The 22754-nt window shown below is 47.4% G+C and overlaps 8 protein-coding genes across 9 annotated transcripts; 4 read left to right on the top strand and 4 right to left on the bottom strand.

Moving 5' to 3' along the window:
• Positions 1–401: 401 nt before the first annotated feature.
• On the top strand, positions 402–2943 carry DFL_002681 (uncharacterized protein; the record flags this gene model as incomplete). The annotated part of the gene is made up of 9 exons (XM_067631503.1): positions 402–814; positions 874–922; positions 1003–1260; positions 1339–1356; positions 1419–1548; positions 1605–1771; positions 1840–2419; positions 2476–2717; positions 2884–2943. 9 exons carry the CDS (start codon positions 402–404, stop codon positions 2941–2943), a joined length of 1917 nt encoding a protein of 638 aa, XP_067494042.1.
• A 1762-nt stretch (positions 2944–4705) lies between these two features.
• DFL_002680 (uncharacterized protein) lies at positions 4706–6220 on the bottom strand (the record flags this gene model as incomplete). The annotated part of the gene is made up of 4 exons (XM_067631502.1): positions 4706–4964; positions 5028–5497; positions 5559–5629; positions 5692–6220. The coding sequence occupies 4 exons, from the start codon at positions 6218–6220 to the stop codon at positions 4706–4708; spliced, it is 1329 nt and encodes a 442-aa protein (XP_067494041.1).
• A 1056-nt stretch (positions 6221–7276) lies between these two features.
• On the bottom strand, positions 7277–8856 carry DFL_002679 (uncharacterized protein; the record flags this gene model as incomplete). The annotated part of the gene is made up of 4 exons (XM_067631500.1): positions 7277–7399; positions 7459–7903; positions 7961–8153; positions 8223–8856. 4 exons carry the CDS (start codon positions 8854–8856, stop codon positions 7277–7279), a joined length of 1395 nt encoding a protein of 464 aa, XP_067494040.1.
• Positions 8857–9295: 439 nt separating this feature from the next.
• Positions 9296–9980, top strand: DFL_002678 (uncharacterized protein; the record flags this gene model as incomplete). Its single annotated transcript, XM_067631499.1, has 4 exons — positions 9296–9309; positions 9386–9613; positions 9697–9829; positions 9903–9980. 4 exons carry the CDS (start codon positions 9296–9298, stop codon positions 9978–9980), a joined length of 453 nt encoding a protein of 150 aa, XP_067494039.1.
• Positions 9981–10206: 226 nt separating this feature from the next.
• On the bottom strand, positions 10207–13109 carry DFL_002677 (uncharacterized protein; the record flags this gene model as incomplete). Its single annotated transcript, XM_067631498.1, has 9 exons — positions 10207–10815; positions 10873–11171; positions 11230–11361; positions 11414–12021; positions 12078–12249; positions 12304–12590; positions 12647–12798; positions 12859–13016; positions 13082–13109. The coding sequence occupies 9 exons, from the start codon at positions 13107–13109 to the stop codon at positions 10207–10209; spliced, it is 2445 nt and encodes an 814-aa protein (XP_067494038.1).
• A 1887-nt stretch (positions 13110–14996) lies between these two features.
• DFL_002676 (uncharacterized protein) lies at positions 14997–17219 on the top strand (the record flags this gene model as incomplete). Its single annotated transcript, XM_067631497.1, has 3 exons — positions 14997–16014; positions 16070–17048; positions 17117–17219. 3 exons carry the CDS (start codon positions 14997–14999, stop codon positions 17217–17219), a joined length of 2100 nt encoding a protein of 699 aa, XP_067494037.1.
• A 723-nt stretch (positions 17220–17942) lies between these two features.
• On the bottom strand, positions 17943–20123 carry DFL_002675 (uncharacterized protein; the record flags this gene model as incomplete). Its single annotated transcript, XM_067631496.1, has 6 exons — positions 17943–18829; positions 18879–19065; positions 19123–19617; positions 19690–19938; positions 19999–20055; positions 20115–20123. The coding sequence occupies 6 exons, from the start codon at positions 20121–20123 to the stop codon at positions 17943–17945; spliced, it is 1884 nt and encodes a 627-aa protein (XP_067494036.1).
• Positions 20124–20375: 252 nt separating this feature from the next.
• Positions 20376–22394, top strand: DFL_002674 (uncharacterized protein; the record flags this gene model as incomplete). 2 transcript variants are annotated; one of them, XM_067631494.1, is made up of 8 exons in its annotated part: positions 20376–20391; positions 20451–20474; positions 20572–20695; positions 20784–20851; positions 20943–21106; positions 21172–21346; positions 21418–22235; positions 22299–22394. In XM_067631494.1, the coding sequence occupies 8 exons, from the start codon at positions 20376–20378 to the stop codon at positions 22392–22394; spliced, it is 1485 nt and encodes a 494-aa protein (XP_067494034.1). The 2 variants fall into 2 exon arrangements, with proteins under 2 accessions (XP_067494034.1, XP_067494035.1); XM_067631495.1 differs by lacking the exon at positions 20376–20391 and having other exon boundaries at positions 20460–20474; positions 20626–20695; positions 20780–20851.
• Positions 22395–22754: the final 360 nt, after the last annotated feature.

Here is a 22754-nt window from a genome sequence, read left to right as displayed (position 1 = left end):
TGCTTTCCTCCGGTGGCCAAACCGCCTGTTACATGCATATCAATAATCCTGTTCTCATCCTAGAAAGCAAGAGTGAAAGAAAGCAAAAATAAGTTACAGGAAGAAGCAAACGTAAAAAGAGAAGGAAAGCGTCCGTGACGATCAGATGAGAGAAGGTTTGTCGGGATAAGATTGAGATGATCCAGCGAACATCCTGCTTAGCTTGGCCTAACACCGTTTCTTTGCATTCCATATCTTCAGATAATGCCTGACCACTGACATGGGGTCTAAACTTCGTCCCCCACCCAATGTCTCCCGTTAGCCTCACGCGAGTAGGGCCGTCGCAAAACTCTGTTACATCTGCAGTACAACTTACGCATTTTGGACGCAATGACAAGCGTTCCGGTAGCCTGGTATAAGATATGTCCCTTGGATCCCTCGGTTACTCCGCCGAAGACCTCGACTTGGAATTGGAGTATTTGAACCCAAGAATTCCCTCCTCTTCAAGATCTTCTCAAGGTGCGAGTTCCGAGGAATCACCAGCGGAAGACAACCCTTCTAGTTCGTTGAACTATTCTTTTTACGCCGACATCGAAGACGACCGATTTGAAGAAGATCATAGTCTTCTAGCCTCTCTAAGAGGAACACACACAATGGGTGCCAAACTAAACGCATTCATCAAGAAAGTCGAAGTCGACAATGAGGCGAGCCTTTCGAACAAGCAATTGTTCCTGCTGAACGACGATCTGAAGCCTGTGGAGCCAGCACGCAGGAAATGGCAGTGGTTCAACTTTGTCTTCTTCTGGATTTCCGATTCATTTAATGTTAATACATGGTAAGAGTGACTTTTTGGACGAAATTCTGTTCTGTTACATAGCTAAACTTTGCGCGCAGGATGATCGGCGCCAGTACCATTGTCGGCTTTGGTCTCAATTGGTGGCAGGTACATCTCCCTTGGTGTTTGTCTCAAACTTCAATATACTACAGAACCTCATGATTCTAATGTTACATGATTTATCTTAGGCGTGGCTTACTGTCTGGGTTGGCTACTTTATTGCTGGCTGTTTTATCTGTATGACAGGTCGTATCGGTGCCGTATACCACATATCATTTCCAGTTGCCGCTAGGAGTTCGTTCGGAATCTGGGGTTCATTGTGGCCCGTCTTCAATCGTGCTGCGATGGCGTGTATCTGGTACGGTGTACAAGCCTGGATCGGAGGTACCTGTGTGTATTTGATGATCCGTAGCATCTGGAATAGTTGGGATAACATTCCTGATACCGTAAGTGCTTATCTTGCAACTCCAACAATTTGCTACCTATAACGGACAGGGGGGGACTGATGAGTGACTTTCTTATAGATCCATGCACCAGAAGGAGTAAGGCTCTCAATACGTCGACATCTACGTCCTGAAATGTTGCATTCTAACGTTATTTATAGTCTCTCCTCAATACCCGTGATTTCGTATCTTTTTTCCTCTTCTGGTTCTGTTCCCTGCCAGCAATTTGGTTCCCTGTTCACCAAATTCGACACTTGTTCACTGTCAAATCCTATGTCGTTCCTGTTGCCGGTAAGGATTGAATAACAAACCAGATCGATTGAGTCGTCGGGACTAATGTTGTCTAGGTATTGCTTTCTTGGTATGGTCATTGGTACGAGCTGGTGGTATCGGCCAAATTGTCCACCAGCCAGCCAAGGCCACTGGCACCGATCTCGCATGGGGTGTTATCCAGGGCATTATGTCCTCAATTGCCAACTTTGCAACCTTGATTGTCAACGACCCAGATTTCTCGGTTTGTGGACCGGTCCCCCACTTACGAGCTGAAGGAATGTCTTGCTAACCCACTATGACAACATGTAGAGATTTGCCAAGAAGCCTTCCGACGCTCTGTGGTCGCAGCTTATCACTATCCCTACTGGGTTTGCCTTGACCTCCCTCATTGGTATCCTCACTACTTCCGCCTGCACCGTTATCTACGGCCAAGAAATCTGGAACCCTCTTGATCTCCTCAAATTCTTCTTGGACGATGGCGGCACTGGAACTCGAGTCGGTGTCTTCTTCATCTCAACCTCCTTTGCGCTAGCCCAGCTTGGTACAAATATTGCGGCCAACTCGGTCTCCGCGGGTACTGATATGACCGCTTTGCTACCCCGGTTCATCAATATTAGACGAGGAGGGTATATCTGCGCTCTCGTTGGTATTGCCATGTGCCCGTGGAATCTCCTTGAAAGCACAAACAATTTCACTACTTATCTCTCAGCATACTCTGTCTTCTTGAGTTCTATTGCCGGCGTTTTGATCTCGGATTATTACATTGTGCGCAAGGGATACCTCCAAATCAAGGATCTCTACTCCGGAAAATCAACCGGGCCATACTATTATTCGTTCGGCTTTAATTGGAGAGGCTATACCGCGTATATCTGTGGTATTCTTCCAAATAGTGAGTTACCCCTAGCCCTATTTTATTCGGCGCATTCTAACAAGAAGCCCATTTAGTCGTCGGATTTGTTGGTGCCATCGGAAAAGATGTTCCAATCGGAGCAACATACGTCTACCGTCTGAACTTCTTTGCCGGATTTATAGCCTCCTCCTCGATATACTGGATCCTAAACCACTTCTTCCCCTCTCCTGCCTGCTCCGATTCATGGAACGAAATCAGCGAAGACATCACCGAACTCATCCTTGCTGAGGATAACGATTCCACGTTCTACGATGAAGAACATGCCCAGGGAAAGAAGGTAACGCCTACCCCTGAAGAAAAGGGAGTCTACTAGAAGTAGATGTCTTCATCTGTTTCTGCTTTTGTGATTTGTTCTCTCTCTTTACGATTTGATGCTTTTGCGTACACGAATGAAAGATTTAGCGGGGACTGAGACATATATTGTGTATTACTGTTTATTTTAGCCCGAACCTTTACTCTCTGGCGGGCGACCTAGCGGTATGGACTATGGGAGTATTCACTGATTCGAGTGGCTATAATGTTTGGGTGGTGTCTCGTCCAGATGGGGGCTGCCCAACGTGCGACGGCGTTGAAGAATATTTTATGCTACACATACACAAAGTATATAGAGTCTATCGGTGCAATTCTAACAATAGAAGAGCCAAAACTATCGAATAGAATACTATATAGGTATCTATCAATCTATATTTACGTAGAATATTAAGGCCCATAGTCTGTGTGAAACGGATTTATAGGGCCTTTCAAGGCTGTAGATTATAAACAAATATCGATCGAACAGTCCTAATGTTTCTACCCCTTGCCTTCCTGAAATTAAGACATTCGATAGCCCATTAGTATACATTCGACTTCGTTGATAGCTTCAAACCCTTCAATAAGCTTTTAAATCCATTGCCCAGTACTACAGTTAAACAAAGATCTCTGGTATGTCTCACGGCTACACCGCACCCTAAGTTCGGGATGACGTTGGTGTGTGCAAAATACAACAGGGTGGCGTGTTGTGTAGATGTCTGAAGCTGGTTCGCGACTTGGATAATCCCATATCGACGGCCCAAACAGAACAGCATTTTTTTACTAAAAAGTTTCCCTCGTATCTGTATAATTTAATTATTCAAGAATATTGGTAGTATTTAAATCACACAAGCAATCCTCTATTCTCGCAACCGTCTCCCGTCAGATAACATCGAACTTCCTACTTTATATTCATCTCCTCCCAAACCTCTCCTCTCAACATCATCACGATCGATTTAATCAAATTCACAACTAGTTTAAAATGTGCTGGTACGACCTCCACCACCACATTCAATGTGGTCACAAGTTTTTCTCCCCGCAACCATCGGCACGTTGTAAAACTGCAAAAAAGAAATCATGGGGTTTAGAAGCAGAAATGCCATGTATCACCGTAAAACGGCAATCTAGAAACCGGATGATACATGTCTCTGGGAGGTGTACTAATTGCGAGAATACGGGATGGAACCCCGTTGTTCCTCCCGTTCCTACTCCTCCTCCCCATGACCTCAGGACGACCCCTTCATCTGGGGATACCTTGGGGCCACGGGGTAGAGTAACAGAAAAGAGAAAAGCGGGCCCCGAGAAACCCACTTTTGGCCCTTCAGTTGAAGGGATAGGATCGAAAAGACGAAAGATTAAGCCCACCCTCAAAAAACCTTGTTAGTATACAACGGGGACAGCACAGCGCGATTACGAACAAATCCGACACGAAGAATCACTTAGACGCAAGCACGCAGCGTCTAGCTAGATCTAGCGATTCCCATCTACGAACCACAGATGAGGAGCGAGATACCGGAATTTAAGAAGCTACCGAAGGGTAGATTAAAGTAGTCTAATGTTTCTTTTCCCCTCCATTACTTCGGGCTCTGCAAACGAGAATATAATACAAAACGAAGTATGACCAAATTGGGATGAAAGACTCCATGCACCCACCGAAACACCGAAAGACACCGTGAAAAAGAAATAAAGGATTAAGCAAAAGAACGACTTCAGGTAAATAGGATGCGGCTGTCATTTTCAATGGCCATCCTATGGGTTCATATTGGATTAACACCGGTCGGTATTTGCAGGATAGGAGACAATGGTAAGCGAAACCCTAATTTGTCAACCACGATTTCTTCTAGCCCTGGCCTTAGCCTTGGACCCTGCTAGTATTGTGTTCCATCGTTTCAAATATTCTGGCGGTGGGGCAACTTCACCCGTAGGGACGGTTTCCTCCATATATACTTTCGGCGCGCTCAGCTTGAAGGAAGGCTTCTAGGCTCCACTTCGGCCAGAGCCGCGACCGACCTTCCCAGTGGCACGTGCTTTCAATCGTCGGATTTGATCTTCAGCATTAGCACCAAGGGGACGAGCAGTTTTCAGATCTGGTGTAACAAGTTTGGATTTAGGAGCAATCGTGTATGTCTGCGGGGTTGCATCAGGTACACGAGTGCGGTTGCTCTTGAGCTGTGGCGGAGCCAGAGCATCAGGTTTATCTTTGAGGTCGCTGAGCTTGGTCCTCGCTCGTTTTTGGCTGCGGGAATAACATCGACGTGTTAGTAACTGCAAAATAAACGTGTTAAAGGCTGAGGCCTACCTTTGATCAAATTCTGCCGTCTCGATCTTACGATGTCTGTAGTTATTGCTCTTTTCGAGGATCGGACGTGACCAATTTTCATAGAGTTTCTGAGCAGTGAATCGGATATGCTGTTGCGGTCGGGCATCACGGATGTAGAAATTCAGAAGCTTTCCAAGTCCACTGATTCGTAGCTCGTCATATTTAATATCGGGCATCTCAACCAATATTTGGAAAAGCTCTCGTTGAATATCGTAGGCGGGGAGAGAGCGATCTGGCAGGGGTTCCAGCCAGAATCGAAGAGCTTTCAGAATTTCGCCATCCATGTTCATTCGCATGTCTTTTGAACGGAACGCCGCGACAACCTCCTGAAGCATAGTAAGCTTCCGAGTAGCGGGCCTTCCTGCCTCCTTGTCTTCGATGTCGTGCTTGACGGCTGAAGTCATTCGGGCTGTCAAATCTGCGAGTAGATCATCCCAATGCGTCGAGTCCTAGTTTGATATCAGCGTGTGTTTCCACAATACAACGTGCAAAGACCGAGAATGTTCGTACTCCTTCCTGCTTCCTTTTCCTAGGGGCCTTCGTAGCATTAGAGATTTTGTTGTCGAGATCCTGCAGCTTTCCTGTTCGCGAAACGTGGTTAGCAACCGGTATCAAGGACGCTCCAGGGCTAACGACCACGTACGTTCGGCTTCTGTTAAAGGACGTGACTCCTTGACCGGCCCATCGCCCCCATCGCTACCAGTATCTCTAGTGTCGTCCCTAGCCTTTCGCGATCTCCTAGTAGCTTCCTTCTTCTTTCGACTAATCGATGCCTCTCCCGGAGCTCTCCTGTGAACACCCATCTTTCGAACAGCATCCTGGTCAATGACGACTTCTCCCTTGCCCCCATCCATATCCGCATCGTCATCATCGAGATCTCCAAGCTCTGCGAGCTCTTCATCTAAGTCCGCCTCAAGGTCTGAGAGGTCTTCGATGTCGCTGTCGGCATCGGCGAGATTGTTATCCTTGTCGGCTGAGCGACCGGCTTGATCAACGGGTACGACATCGTCTTCAGAGTCGAGTCCTTGCGTAACTATCTTCTTGCGAGGTGGCTCAGGTTCGTTGTCGCTGATTTCCATGTCTGAGATGCCATCCCCAAAGCCCTTGGGCGTTGGAGGTTTAGAAGAAGCATCCGCCGTGACTGGGTTATCTCGGGTCGTCATTTCCGACATATTAAATGTTTTGAGGAGTTCGGTTGGATAGAAGGATTGCGGGCGATGGAGGATTCCTGAAGCTGGTGGTCGAGTGGATAGAAGGTGTCGAAAACGCGTCTGTGAGGCAACGATGAGGAAAGCTTAAGCGACAAACAACTGCAACCAATTCAACACCAAATTTTTTTTAAACTGTCGGAACCATCCTATCCAATCGGCTCATCCTCGCTCGATCTCGATAACTTCACAAAGGAAACATCACCTAACATAACCTACCCCTCTTGAAATTCGGCAACATGTTCGGCGGACCAGGTGAGATTCTGATCGAATGCTCATCTAGAAACCGCATTTCGTGACTAACAAATCTCGATGATCAGGACTTGAGGAACCACCATCGGAGGGGGAAATCAGAGAAGCTGAAATCCGGTCCTCTGCCACCGTCAAGAATGCGGCGATCACTTGTCTTGTGCTCTACTTGAGTATGTAGTGCCCAAGCGCTTCAATTGTCGTCGAATGCTGTCTTTATGCTAATGTACTGGCGTCTCGCAGCACCATTCGCCCTCGACTTCGTTCGCAAGCTCGTCTGAAAAAACCCTTCCAACCATCACCTTAAAATAGCTTCAACGGCACAAACCGTTTATTATCGACGATGATATCTGTGGCCATGCCTCTCATCTACAACAAATTGGGACATTCTTGTATCATACCGCCTCCGGATAGCTTTTCATGTATATATTACGACCTTTAATACATCGATATCCTATCGTACAAGAACATAATGGACGAACAGACAGAGACAGACAGACAGACGCAGATGAACCATTGATCAAATGCTCCTAACGCCAAATTTAAAAACCAGATATTTCGCTGACTGGTCCCACATTTCACGCTGCTTGCCTAAACAAAGCAAGACATGAGATGAAAAATCGAGCACGGGTTTAGAAGCTCAATAGAATTAGATGCAGAAGAAGAAAAAGTATGAGGTCGATATCAACACGGTTATATATTCGTCATGTGAGCCCTCGTATGTGAAAAATGATAACAGCTCTAGTTGGAAGGTGCGTTAGTGAGGTCGTCCTATCTCCCAAACTGACGATCCTTCTGAGCCTGTTTCTCCTTCTCAAACTTCCCGAAGGCCTCCTCGAGACGTTGTAGTTCGTCCCGGAGGCCCTTGATACCATTCTCATGGGTTTGAAGTACCTGTTCACAGGCAGTTAGTAAAATTCAAGACAGATGTGTTTAGGACGATTGGAACGTACAGTTGCCATCTTCTGAATCTGCTCTGGGTCAACAGTCACAGACATCTCACTGATTTCATGTTCCATCTGTTTCGCCTTCTGGTTGATGATCTGCATCCTAGCCCAGATCTCATTCATCCTTCCGTTGACGCTTGGGTCCGAAACCATTTTCGTTAAAGTCTCTAGTTTTTTCTTCAATTGATCCTCTTCCGGCTGTAGGGCATAGCCTCTGTTCTTTAGAACTTGGACCTTTGCGCTCAGAGAAAGCGTCCTGTGGGCTAATTGTTGATGTCTAGATAAGGCCTCGGATAACTTTATTGTGGTTTTGATATCATGATTCCTCGACAGCTCTGTTAGTCTGTTGTTTATGCCGTGAAGGGTCGCACGGTATATGGCGATTTGGTTCTCTTGCTGTTGCATCCGGATTTTAAGATCATCAAAACCACGAACAATAACTGGGACAGCCCTATGAAGAGTTAGCTACGTCAATGAAACTTGATTTGACATCGAAATGGGTGCATACTTTGGATTCGGCCGCTTCCTCATAGCTGCGTCAAACTTGACTTTATCTTCCATCGGTCCAGGCTCGTAGGAGTTTGCCAGGGCTTCATTGTCGACCTGATTGTAGAGATACGTCTGGAACTGGCAATCTGGCGAAGTAACGTTCCACAGGCTCCAAAGCCTTTCTACCTGCCCGGCGACTAGTGAAGCCGCAGCTACCATACGCGGAATCATGTTAGAATGTCATGATGACTTTTAAGAGTTACAATCTAGGAAGAACATACTTGGAGTCTGTGTTGGTGGTGGTTGGTTGACTGTTCGTCCAAATCCGCTCTGTAGCCCGCCTCCAAACATACTGCCAGCACCTAATTGCTGTTGCTGCGCGGGCAGTTGACTCTGACCAAAGAGATTCGCCTGCGGCTGTTGCGGCTGTCCAAACACCGAGCCTAGGGAAGGCAACTGTTGCGTCTGCTGCTGCTGCTGCTGTGGTTGCCCGAAAAGGGATGCCTGTTGCTGCTGTGGTTGCCCGAAGAGGGATGCCTGTTGCTGCTGCGGTTGCTGTTGCTGCTGACCAAATATCCCTCCTCCTCCAAGAGTCGATGCTGCTGGTTGTCCGAAAGTTCCAGCATTGTTATTCGTCTGACCAAATAGACCACCTCCTGCAGCCCCAGCGTTTGTAGGCGTCTGCCCAAATAAGCCGCCTCCCGTAGCTCCAGTGCCCGTAGTGCTTTGGCCGAATAGACCACCCGTATTTCCAGCAGGCTGTTGCTGTTGCTGAGGTTGTCCAAAAAGGCCTCCTGCAGAGGCAGTATTCCCACCCAAAGATGGCAGAAACGGCGAGGGTCCTTTGACACCACCAAAGTTTCCACCCTGGCTAGACTGCATGCCTCCTGTTGTCGATTGGCCGAATATCGACATAGCTAATGTTGTTTATGAAGTGTGTTCGAGATGATTCGAGTTTCGGATGGTGAGAAGAGGACCTGAAGATCTTGATTGTTTCTTGAATGGTTATTAGCACCAATGAGTGCGTATTTATGTATCCCCTCTGATGCTGATGCGGTGATATCAGTGTGATGTCAATGGGAGGGAAAGAAAGGATCCAAAGACCCGATGTTGTCGTCGTCGAGTCGTTTGATGGAGAAGATGCGACAGACGCGTTTCGCACTGCCGAACCCCAAATTTCCAACCTCACCGCAACACATTTTCGGGCGCCAGGCCTGCCTTGTTCGTCCCAAAGAGTCTGTCCAACCACCTTCGACGGAAAGTGACTGACCAAGCCTGGTATCCCCCGAGACGTCATATCCCACGAGCTCCCAGCGCCCAATTGTTCACTCTAAACGACTGATTCTCCGCAGACATGAGAGAACCACGGTTCGTATACGCTATCGTTATCTTAATCCGAAGTCTCAATGGGTAGCTGACCGTTGGTCCTCCTGTGAACCTACAGATTCCACCAGCACGTCCTCGTCGACACCGTCCCTCTACCAGACGACATCCCGAAAGTTGACGAAGTCGGCGCCTCATCCGCTCCCTTACTATCCGCCGCTTTCTTCATCGGTGCCCGCTGCCGACCCTTCAACGATGACTATATGAAATGCAAGGACGAATCGCCCGGTAGAGGTGAATTGGATTGCATGAGGGAGGGGCGGAAAGTTACGAGATGTGCAGTCTCAGTGTACGTCTTTTTCTAGTCGGAATTGCCCTTATCCAACACTGAGGGGTATAGGGGCTGGGCTTACAATACCGGGTGCTACATAGGTTGGAAGATATAAATACACATTGCCTACAACAGTTCAGAGCGCATTGGGACTGCCTTGAAAAGAAGAACCACCAGTTATGGAAGTGTCGGCCACAGGAAAAGTTTTTGAATACATGTGTCTTTGAGAAGCTGGTATGGTCATCTGAGTTTTTAAGTATTATGATATCTGGTGCGGCATATACTAATATACTAAACCTTTGATTAGGGACTCGAGAAGACAATTCCCGGAACACCCGAAGGCAAGATCCCAATACACGAGCGGACAAAGGTCAAGTATGTTTAGATCATAGCCAAATAGTGAAATGCTTGGACGGGATGATCTAGAGGTCTGTTACATATTAGTTGGAGTGTTTGGGTGTATTGTATTTATTATTATATCTCAAGGAACCATTGGTTCTTGTAAATACAAAGGCAGGAGTGAATGCCAATTGAAACATCAAGCCTTTGGCATCCTCTGGTAACAATGTCGTGGTTTAATCGCTAAACCAAAGCTAATATCGGCGACGGTACTAATCCTCCTCCATCTGGTTCCTCATTTCCTCGATCTTCTCCGCCAGCGCATGCCTGTCATACTTCACGGCAACCTTGATTGCCATCTCTAGTGTCCTTGGTTGCCTCATCAGTCCCACAATCTCCAGGCATTTACTCTGCTTCTCCTCATCTTTACACTCCAATACCAACATCTGCAACAAAATTTTGTCAATACTGACATTCCTCCTCACGACGTCCATCTTCTCATGTTCCTCTGCCCGCGTACTATCTACTAAATCCTCAGCCAACGAAACTAGCACTGATTCTCGAACATACGATTCTTCGAGCTTGGCTATCGGGTCGTTCTTTGCCTGGTCTTCGTCTGGCGGGTTGGAAACCGGTACTCTGAATTCGAATTCGCTGAGCAATGGCCTTGGGAAGTACGGGTACTTTTCACCACCCTTTAGGATAATACAACAAAACTTATCCTGTGAGACGGCAACTGGCCAGTATGATTCCTCCTTTTTGCCTCCAATTCGTCTTTCTAAATGTGCGGTGTCTAGAATTGGTACCCATTGTGCTTGCCCGGGATTTCGCCAATGTTGCAGTACCAATAGCACGCCATCGGACGTATAGACCATCGGGTTCTAAGGATACGTTAGTTAATTTTCCGGGGATAAAGACCAAATAGATCATAGACTCACTCCATCGTCCGAAAAGAACAAATTCTTGATGGTAGCTTTATCGGGAATTGCGACCACATCGTTGTTCTGTATTACCTCGCCTCTTCGAACGTTCTCGATGGTATATGTCAACTGAGCCCGCCCATCCGCAGTAACGGGGCCATTTCCAAGAATCATAACATAGTCTCTCCACGAAGTACAAGATACGACAGGGGTATGCTTTTGTCGATATACCTTGACCGGGACGCCGTAGAGCGAGTAGACCCTGATATAGCCATTCGACGTACAAGCGACGATATAAGCACTACTCAAAGCGATCGCTTGAAGGGTCTTTGTCAGCAGAGCAGCTTAGCAGGCAAAGTTAGATTGAATACTTACAGACAACCTCCTCGCCATCTGGAAGTCTAGTTTTCCACTCATGGCGAATACCCCAGGTTTCGTGTTCCCTGTAGAATAATAGTGCCGGATTGCCTCGGCCAGGAGGTGAACAGAACAACGAACCGTTCTCATCTGCCATAAATTAGCGTACAGCGCCCGAATTGTAATACACGAAACCGCTTACTTAGAACAGCTTTATCGTAAAGCAAAGGGTCGGTAAAATGAAAATTTCGGTACTGTTCCTGATCGTAGAACTCGACAGTAACTGTATTGTGTGTTTTCTGGTCGACTGTCCATGCGAAACCTATCAAGCTAAGAAAGAGATATCTTCGATCTCCTCTCCAAGGCGTGCTCCCAGGTTGCATTGGCTCATGAATATCCGGCGACCATGACCCGTATGCATGTCTTTTTATTGACGGAACTCCAAGACTAAATCCACTGGCTGTTCGCTTTCCATTCTCATTTCGTTCGCCATAGCCTGCACCATCATCGTCCTCCAGCCAGTCGTCTTCATCATCTCCTTCGAGTTCAGCAAGAATATCATCAACCGAGGTCTTTTCTTGTCTATTTGGTCGGCCCTCTTTCTGCTCAGCCCGTCTTTCCAGTCGTGCAAAATCTGCGCCTGCAGGTAGGAATCCAGGAGCGGGTTGTAAATGTAGCTTTAATGTCTTTTCATGATCTGAAGATAGAGGCTCCGGCTGGATGTACACTGTCCCTTGGTTTGTGCCGTATGTGATGACGTTTTCTGTTGGGTGCCAGGAAATCGATGTGATCCCTCCTTCGTAATGGTTTCTACAAAAAACGTCAATAAGAGAACTGCCGGATATCCAAAGGTTCCAGTCCCATACTTCGAAATAATATTTTGGTTCTTTGATTCCCAAATAATGACGTTGCCTTTGGAGTCACCACTAGCCAGGAACCCTCCGTTTTTAGACCAAGCAAGTGCGGTAATGTCGCTGGAATGACCACCCGCAAATATCTTTTTGATACCCCAGTCCTGTCTAGATACAACCGCAATATCTGTGCCCACATCCTGTTAGTAATAACCTAAATATGAACTCCTAGCCCACATACCCATGTTGTTCTGTCCAACAACGAAGGCCCTGCCGTCTGGATGCCATACCGCCCGGGTAGATATTTCACTTTCGACGTCTATTTCCGGTATTGTCCCAATGACTTTGTGCAATAGATCCGGAGTCTCTGTTGTGAGAGAGTAGACATAGATAATGCCATCAACACTCGAGCAGGCAAGTAGCGATCCGCTAGGGTCGAATGTAAGATGTTTTATCGGCTTTGGATGATGACGTAAGATCATATGCTTCGTAGTATCGTGTGTATTGATAACTTTGACGTTTATATCACTGGGGAAATGATAGAGTCAGAGGTCTAGTCATGAATACGAGAAAATATGACATACTCTCCACACGCAGCGACCCAATGCCCATCTGGTGTAACAGCCACATCTCTAGCTGCCAGTGAGAATCGCGTAAGCAGCTGGTAATTTGAACTCGTCCGTACTGAGTATGATTCAATCAAGCCATCCTCAGAAGATATGAAGAAACTCTCGTTCTATGCGCTCGATATGTAAGCGATTGGGGAAAGTAATATTGTCGAGAAGTTTAAGCGTACGTTGGTTGAGATACCCGTATTAGCTCCATGGTCTTGATCAATGATATCTGGCTCATCTGGTGACCCATGTGTGAATTTTCGCAAGCTGCTATTCTGACCAGCAGTAAGAAGGTATTTCCCGTCCGGGGTATATGTGACGAAAGTCGGGCCGTCGGAGTCTGTCCATTAGGGAATTGTGTCAGCTGAAGCTTCTGGATTGATTGAACGGCAATGACTAACTTACGGGCGAACTTAATCTGAGCGTCTGGCATTTTGGAATGGCGGTGACAACCACGGATTGTAATATTGTCGTCGAGTTTTATGGCAGACGGAGCTCAAGCTGCGAAGCTTGAATTGTGTTTCTTCGCTAAACGCGCCGAATCGTGGTGAGCTTCAACCACGCGTTTAGTATCACCACATTCCGCTCGATATACTTCTTCAATACATTGTTAAATTTGATGATTCGAACATTATTAGAATCACCGAAACTAGGCGTTTCTAAATGCATCATTTTGTTGTGATTTGAAAGATTCGTTCTTTTGGATATGCTTGTGAAACAAGAAGAGCACGTACATTGATAAAAAGATCTTCAAAACAGGCGTGTGACTTTGAATATCACGTGACTATATTTTGGGCTTTGTTACGCCACGCTTCAGCCACCACTATGTCTTGATGCCACCGCCACACATGGATATCCATCAGCTGATCTTGCGTTATATCTTACAAAAGGCGGTCGCACAAGGCCTCGTTCTTACGGTTCTTCGTCGCCTTTCCACCATCACAAATGCAAGCAAGGTACATGTCCATACAGGTTAATTTTCGAATACAAGCTGTTTCTACGGAGCAGATAAGCATCGGTGTATCTTCCCTATGGCGGTGGCCATGTGGACTCGTATCACCAGCCACCAGTTTCGGGAACCACCTTCGGATTCGGATAATATCGCATAAATTTGAAGTTAGAAGCAGCAGCTTAGATTCCTGGACAACGGAGCACAACGGAACTGGTCTATATCAAATAAAGCTTGGGTGGGCCTCTGGGCAAACGTTTCGCCGTGCCTACCTCGGTTCAGCAGGAAAAGCCAGACCCGGCCCTGGGGCAATTGGACAGGTTTCGGATCTGAGAGGGACCGGAGATGTACCCAGATTTGTCCAGCGGCATGCATCGACAAGCAAACTACTTGCAGTGGCATGAATACTTCTTAAGATATATTGCACATGCGCATACCCTCGAAATGAGAGGCCGCTCCGATATTGCAAGATTGTCCTCAACTGTTCAACAGACAATAATGATGCCAATGAAACAAATACCGCGGGGTCACACGTCTAGGCTGTTCATGTTCGTATCCCATGACCCCATATTTCGAAGCTATACAGCCCTCCGAACATGTACACTTCTTCCTTCCATGGGCGAACATTTTCGGCATGTGAGACCCAAGTTGAACCGCAGACTTCAGTGTAATCCAGCCAGCCCGGTTGGATCAGCCCCAGCCCCAGCCCCCCCGCTTCATGAATGCAGCATCCGAGCCTTTCTCCGCAATTATAATCGAGACCGGAGTATACTTTGTAGAGAACTTTGAGCTAGGGGGAGTTCAGTTGCATATTTCGGCCGGGGTAAAATCTCGGGATAGAAATCGATATTACGTGCGGTATCCCTGCCAGCTGTTAAAGAGCGAGGACTTTCGCACAGCTAGCCCTCTCCTTTCCTCTCTCCCCCATACATATACATACTTCTATACCGTCGACAGTAGTGAAGTCGATAGTGCAGTGCAGAGATCGTTGTATAGATCCTATAAAATTTCCAGACACGCGTGCCACTGCTCCGGGTCCCTCCCACGTCTCCCAGGGCTGATCTCATCAACGATCTCACCAACCGGGACTGCCACACAACGCGCCAACACATCTGTCGCATTCGCCGTTGCCGCGGCTCGTCTGCTCGCATCCAGGTCAGGAAGGCCCACCTAAAGCTTGAAATTCAACCCGCGAACATGTGAGCCCGTCCGAACGCTATTAACTCCCCGCTAACTCCTTATTTTCTATTTAAACTATTAGATCCCCAGTTTATTCGATTTCCTGGGGAAATATCTAATTCTACATCTCCAACCTCCAACTATTACACATTAGCCTCTCAGCTTTCTCAGATCTGATCACCAACCGACACAATGACGGAAGCTGCCAAGACTAATCGCCTAAAGTACTGCAATGCACCTGCGCCGGGAAAGCCACATAGCGTTGCAGTCCCTGGTTCTGCCAGACCCGGTTATTCCGCCACATACCGACATTACGCTGTCGGAGACGGCCCTCTGCTTGAAACTCTAGATCCTCGGGTCAGAACTCAGCATGAAGCCTTTGAGGCTGGCTGTGCCATAAACCCAAACTCGAACTGCTTGGGTTGGAGAGAATATGACCGTGCCACGAAGACATGGGGTCCATATCAATGGATGAGCTACGGCACCGTCAGGCAGAGGAGAATTGATCTTGGTGCTGGTATTCTTCGGCTCCATGAACTAGCGGGCCTGCCTAATCGACAAATCGGCATTGGTCTTTGGAGTCCAAATATGCCACAATGGCAGCTCGTTGATCTTGCTGCAATGGCCTACAGCAACTTTACTATCTCTATATACGACACTCTTGGACCCTCGACGACCGAGTATATCATCAACCATGGCGAGATCCCAACTATCGCATCCACAGTTAATCATATCCCAACCCTGTTGGGATTGAAAGACAGATTGCCATCCCTTAAGTACATTATTGCTATGGACTCTATCGACGATGGCGAGCTACCAGGTAGTCGAAAGCAGGATCTACTCAATGCTTGGGCTAAGGAGAAGGGAGTTGAGATCTTGTCGTTCCTTGATGTCGAGGCCCTCGGACAGAAGCACCCACGTCCACTTGCTCCTCCCTCCCCAGATGACATTATCACTATCAATTATACTTCGGGAACCTCTGGCGTCCCCAAGGGTGTCGTCTTGACCCATAGAAATGCCATTGGTGCCTTTGCAACGTCAATGATCTGTGCCCCTCAAACCAATGATTCCGTTATGATCAGTTACATGCCATTGGCACACATTTACGAGAGAATCTCAGAGCAGGCCGCACTAGCTGCAAATGCTGCCATTGGATTTTTCCATGGAAACATTCTCGAATTGGGAGACGATATCAAGCTATTGCGCCCAAGTAAGCTTTCAAAATATATACTATAGTTAAAGAGTTTTACTGACCGAAATTACAGCTGCCTTCTGCTCCGTACCCCGCCTTTACAACCGCTTCTATGCTGGTATCAAGAATTTGACAGTCGATGCCCCTGGTTTCAAGGGTAACCTGTCCCGTCGTGCGGTTACCACAAAGCTCGGCAACATGAAGTCCGGTGGTACAAACAAGCATGCTATCTATGACCGTATCTGGTCAAATAAGATCAAGGCTGGTCTTGGCTTTGACAGAGTTCAGACAATGATCACCGGATCCGCCCCAATCTCTCCAGAAGTTCTTCAATTCCTCCGTGCCTGTTTCGCCAATGACTTCTTCCAAGGATACGGTCTCACCGAATCTTACGCCGTCGGAACCGTTCAGCTCTTCGGTGACTACTCCGCCGGTAACTGCGGTGCCATTACCCCGACTATGGAATTCTGTCTCATGGACGTTCCGGAAATGGACTACCGCTCTACGGATAAACCGTACCCACGTGGTGAGATCCTCCTTCGTGGAACCACCCGATTCAGGGAGTATTACAAGTCACCAGAGCAAACCGCCGGAGCCATTGACTCGGAAGGTTGGTTCCACACTGGAGATGTCGGCTCCTTCGATGACCTTGGCAGACTATCCATAATCGATCGTGTCAAGAACATCTTGAAGCTGGCGCAAGGAGAATATGTTGCCCCAGAGAAGATTGAGAACGTATACCTCGCGAACCTTAATATATTCGCGATGGCATACTGTCACGGTGACTCGCAACAATCCTTCCTTGTTGGTATCTTCGGCGTCAACCCCGAGACCTTCGCTCCATATGCATCTAAGATCCTTAATAAGGAAATCGCATCAACTGACCTTGCTGCGGTCAGGGCTGCTTGTCGGGAGAAGGCTGTCGTCAAGGCTGTTTTGAAGGATATGGACAAGGTTGCTAAGAGGAGGAAGCTGACTGGATTCGAGAGGATAAGAAACATCATCTTGGATGTCGAACCGTTCAGTGTCGACAACGAATTGCTTACTCCTACGTACGTCACCCTAGCCGCCCCTTTCCCGTCTAAAAAAAGGCTGCAATGCTAACTATTTTTCTACCTAGACTGAAACTGAAGAGACCACAAACCGCCAAGAAGTTCAGACCTGAAATCGATGCCATGTACGCCGAAACCAACGCCGAAAACCCTATCGTCGCTAAGATCTAAATACCCTCTCTCTTCGATTCTTGTATCATCTTTTATCGATATACGTATATACTTTTCCACATTGCGATTCTCATTACTACTTTCATATTAGTGGTTCTGTCTCTCGCGAGAAATAAAGGTAGACTTGGCGTGGTGGTAAATTATCGTTTATTATAGCTTTCTTCTGCGTGTACAATCATGTTAATACCACTTTTAGCAAAATTGCTTCTACGAATACAGTCGATCTAAACATGTCTTCATCTCTACTGCCTCTGTGACTATCCTAGTGAACGATGCCAAAAAGGTAACCTTGGATCGAGCCGGTTACCAATGGCATCCGATGCGTAACATCCTTAGATCGGGTTAATTACGAGGTCAATCTATAGCTATAGTTATTCTAATTGCAATCGGTCACAGACTGGACTACATGATTAACCCCCCGCAAAGTAAGCATGCCAACGGAGGCTTTGGTTATGTGGACTGTCGGCCTCGGGCCAGGAGTAAACGGAGACCGAGGCATGCACGTGTATCTCGAACACTCCTATATCGGATAAACTGTGACCGTGTCCAAGTAATTTCCTTCGGGATCATACCCATGATTTTGAGCGAATACTATTATACAGCATAGAATCCTACATGTGTTTTTTGCAGAATAACCGATATGTTACAAATTGACTACTCTGAACAGGCCCGGGGGGGTTTTTTCGTTGATGCGTGGGAGTGGAAGATACACCCAAGCCAAGTTCACCAGTCCCTGAACATCATGACCTGCCGGTCAACTCTCATCAATTGACCCAACAGCTTCTCCTCCGACCGTTTCCATTTAGCTAAATCGGCCAGTTCCTTTTTTGTTAACAATTCCTCCTCGTGCCCTTTGACATCTGTTCTATCCGCCTTGGACAACAGCATCGAATTAAGGCTCCTCTCATGGTCTATTCTCTGCAAAATCCTACTCATAGCCTTGTAAAAATCGTTCAACATGGCCATCTTGGACATTTTTTCATCAAAGTAAAAGAAATAAAACGTCCGCGCTGGTAATCTTTCTGCCGTTTTGGGGACTTCTTGAATATGCAGAAACCCCCGCTCGTGTAATACGCCGAGATGCGCTCTGATATCCTTCTGCCGTAACAATGCGGTATCCGCAAGACCCTTTTCATCCATCTTGCCCTTGTCTTTGATAATCCGAACCAAGCGGGTTGCTATACCACCGAATCGTTCCTCGACAATCTGTTCGAGTTCTCGGATTCGTAGTGCCTCGCATAATCTTTGTGTGTCGACCGTCCACCCGCCGTATTGCATGCTTCCTTCTTGCTTCGTGACGAATTGGTTGGGATCTTCGGCTAATAACATCAAGTGTTTTCGGATGTTTTGTAATTGTTCTTTTTTCTCCTGAGCCGCCGAAGAGAGTTCGTGAGTTCCATTCATCCCCATATCGTTATCGTCTAGATCCGCGTCCAGGTCATAGTCGTCACTGTCACCCTCCGATTCCTCGTCGTTCGCAGTGAACAAATGTCCGTTGGTCATGGTGCGCTTGTGTCCATTTGTCATAGCCGGGCCAGAGGCGATGGAATTCACCAAGTCGATATCTTTTTTCAGGGTATTGCCGATATCGAGAGTAGAGACAACGGTTTCTGTGGAGAACGTTAGCAGCTTTCATTGCAAGTCGATACTTGTTCATACTCTTTCCACCGTCCACTAATCCCATTTCCGTTCGATGCCCGACAACGTTCTTCTCAAGATGTCTTAAGAGTTCCGCATACACGAGTGATGTGGTCTTCCCTATCCGAGACTCCGCCCAGCGAACAAGTTCCTCGTTCCTGAAGATCGCCAGGAATTTGGCATTATTGACACGAAGGACAATGGACCCCTGAGAACCAAACGTTAGCGTCTCCCCAAAGATTCCGCTCTTCGACTCTAAACTAACATCAATTTCCCATTCATCCTCCTCGGCAGGTTGGGCGGTCGAAAATTTCGTCCGTTTGCGAGCTCTGCCATCCTGCTGATCTGATTTTCGTTTCAGGCCAAAGTTCTTATTGTCGAGATCATTTGATAGGGCCTCCATTTTCTCTGCAACCTTCTCATCAATAGCCTTCTTTGTCTTAGCTTGCAAGGCAGCCGCGGACCCAGCTTGCTCGACTGTCACCCTTTGCCTAATCGCATTCTCCGTATCTACCGATGGGTGCATATGGTGGACCTGAACAGGGACGAGAAACTTTGCCTGCATCAAGGCGATGATGTGTTTCGAAATTTGGGCCGCACTAGTGATTGGCGCCGTCCCTGTGGCTTCTGAGGCACTGATGGTTGTTCCATTTGGTAGAACGGCATTCGGTTTTGGTTTCGCGGATATGCCGTACGCTGTGATAAAGTCTGAAACTCTCGCATGGCCGAGTAATAGAAAATTACTGATGACTGAAGCAGCCTACGTTCATTATATATATGGTTAGGCAGTTGTACCGTGGAAAGCCTACCGGTTTTCAAAGAAGAAGCCTACCTCCGATCCGAAACGCTCCTCAATAGTTCGAACCATTCGCCCAGAGTGCAAGAGTTCGTAAATTTGCAGCCAATTACATTCGTAGTGAGTTGCATCGCGGCCACCATCTTCATTGGTGTAGTGTAGGATGAGATGTTGTTGTATTAGAACCACCAATGTTTGCTTTACGACCCTCTCTGGGATTTTGACCCGCCGAACGATGGTGTATAATGTCGAACGTCCATATTCGAGCAAGGTTGCGACGACTCTCTAAAAGAAACCACGATATTAGAAGAGTCGGTGGAAGAAGTACGTTTGTGATCAACGAACCGAAGAGAGTTCACCGTAGGTGTCTCTGACGAGGATGGTGCAGAGTTCAGCTGCGTTCTGCGTCTATACGTTAGTCGCTATATATACGCAGGAAAAGTTCATCGAATTGCACGAACTTGCTGCATTATGATTGTATGATATTGATTTCCCGTTGGTGTTGATTGTGTTAAACAGATTTATAGTGCGATTGCTATAAGAAAGGCATGGTTGGGATTTGATTGCTGTGACCTTGATTGGTCTCTTCGTGACTTTGGGAGGACCCCGGGGGTTGAAGTAACGTTCTTGAGAAGGGATTTGTGGTTTTTCTTTGTTTTTCTTCGATGTCGCTAAAAGTACATTTCCAAGCTAACGTTCTTCGAGTAAACAGCGACGGGGTGATGAATCAGATCAATGGTAGGAGGTTCTGCAGCTAGTGGTTGAAAGCGATGGTGATGAATTAGATTGATGGACAGACTCGAAGAATGACAAAAATAACAGTGAGTCGCATCTTCATTTGATTTTTTTTTGTGTTGCCCAGGGTCCCGGGGAAAATTGGACTGACCTGACTGGACCGGGGGCGCGGGGACTCGCCAGCCAATAGCGGCCGAGGAAAATACTGTTGGACATCCGTGACGTTGTTTTCGAAAGAACTCACCCGATCCCGACTCTACCAGTCCCAGATATCGATATATCCTACCATTCACGACATCCGTCTACCGTAAGTGACCACGAATCGTACCACCCAATTGCCCTTTGTCGATATCCATGTCATCCAATTGATACTAACTGGTCAATCCGTCAGGCAGTGTAGCCCCTCCTCCTCGACCTCCCACACCCGGTTTCCTTCACAAAGTCGGCGGTTCCGATGTTCCCTGTACGAAACGCAGTCGCTCGCGGGGTCTCGAGACAATGGCTGAGGCCATCGTCTCTTTCCCTACAGCAGTCGAGAGCCTTTGCTTCTCCAGCCTCTGCGCCTTTTACCTATGAAGTCTCGGAGGCTGCCGGTACAAAGACCGTCTCCAAGGACACCGGTTCTCCCACTTCTTCTTTGGCCGTCGTTATAAAAGCTGGTAGCAGATACCAGCCGCTACCCGGTCTATCTCATGCGCTCGAGCACTTCGCATTCAAGGTACGGCATTTGGAAGGATGGACTCATGTTGGGCTGTTTCATTCGCTGAAACTTGACACATTTAGAGCACCTTAAAACGATCTGCCCTATTCATTACCAGAGAAGTTGAGCTTATGGGTGGCGTATTGGAAACTTCCCTGTCGAGGGAAAACATTGTCTATAAGGCCAGGTTTCTTAGGGGCGACCTACCCTATTTCGCCGAACTCTTGGGCGATGTTGTTACAAAGACCAAGCTTATCCGTAAGATCTTCACAAAGTTTACCCCAAAAAAGACATTCGGATCGTATATATTAACGAAATATCACATATAGCCTACGAATACAACGAGCGGGTAATACCCACCATGGAAAATGAGGTCAACATTGCGTACTCCAATCCCAGCTATGTCGCATTGGAAGCCGCTCACGCCAGTGCCTACCATCATGGCCTCGGCCTCGACAAGCTCTCTGTTGTCAGGAAGGACTTCGGTGTTGAAGAAATCGCTGCCTTCGCCGGTGCAGCCTTCAATCAGTCCAACCTTGCTGTCGTTGGTTCAGGTGTTCCCCACGCCGAACTCAACAAGTATACGACCGAATTCTTTGCAGATGTTCCCGCAGGCGAGACCCTCAAAACCCATGCCCCTACTTACTACGGTGGTGAGAGCAGAGCGTGGTCTAAGGCTGGAAACTCTGTGGTCATCGCCTTCCCAGGATCTGCTGGAGGCCCCGCTTTCAAGGCCGAATTGAGCATCCTATCCTATATCCTAGGCGGACAATCTACCATCAAGTGGTCTTCAGGAAACTCCCTCCTCGGAAAGGTCGTTGAGAAATACCCAGGTGTTACTGCCGTCTCTAAGAACATCACCTACTCTGACACCGGATTGTTTTACGTCGCCGTCGAAGGCCCTGCACCTTCTCTCGTCAAGGCACTTCCCGATGTTGTTAACGCCATCAAGGGCGTATCCAGCATCACTGCTGAAGATCTCAAGCGAGCTATCCAGAATGCCAAGTTTGATTTCTACACCGCTGCCGAGGAGAATGCCCTATCATTGGAGTCGATCGGCCAAAGCATCATCGCGACCGGCAAGATCCCACAAGTCCAGGAGTCCATCAAGGCTCTGGAAAGTGTCACCCTTGATAGCGTCAAGAAGGTCAGTAATAGTTCAAAATCAATAAGCTCTTTGTGTTCCCGTTCTAACTATCGTGCGATATAGGCTGCTTCGACTATTCTTGCCGGCAAGGCTGCTGTTGGCGCCGTTGGTGACCTCCACATCCTCCCATATGCCTCCGACATCGGTTTGAATGTATAAAGTACTCTGCCCAACATAGATCATTTGTTTGCCTAAGTCTACAGCCAGCGACGCTTGTCTCCGCCCGCTGAATTTCCCTAAAATCATGCTTTGAAAAAATACGCTTCGTTTTTTCAAATTCCTGTACAGTTAATCCTCAAAACGTAGCCCGTTCGGTTGAAGGGCTATAGTATATACACTCAATTACTTCTTTTTTTCCCCTCAATTTGGTGTAAAACAAATTATCGACTGCAGTACGCCCGTTCCGCGTTTAAATTTAGTGAAGCCCGCCATGTGCAAGCATCTTTGTGTTGGGCGGTGGAGATACCCGATGCGGAAAATTACCGCTGGTCCGCCAAAAACCTTAGCAAGCCCAAACGT

This window comes from Arthrobotrys flagrans (genome assembly GCF_004000055.1).
Source record: "Arthrobotrys flagrans strain CBS H-5679 chromosome Unknown unitig_3, whole genome shotgun sequence".
Taxonomy (NCBI): Eukaryota; Fungi; Ascomycota; class Orbiliomycetes; order Orbiliales; family Orbiliaceae; genus Arthrobotrys; species Arthrobotrys flagrans.
Note: the sequence above shows the minus strand (reverse complement) of the source record. Positions and strands in the feature narration are given on the sequence as shown.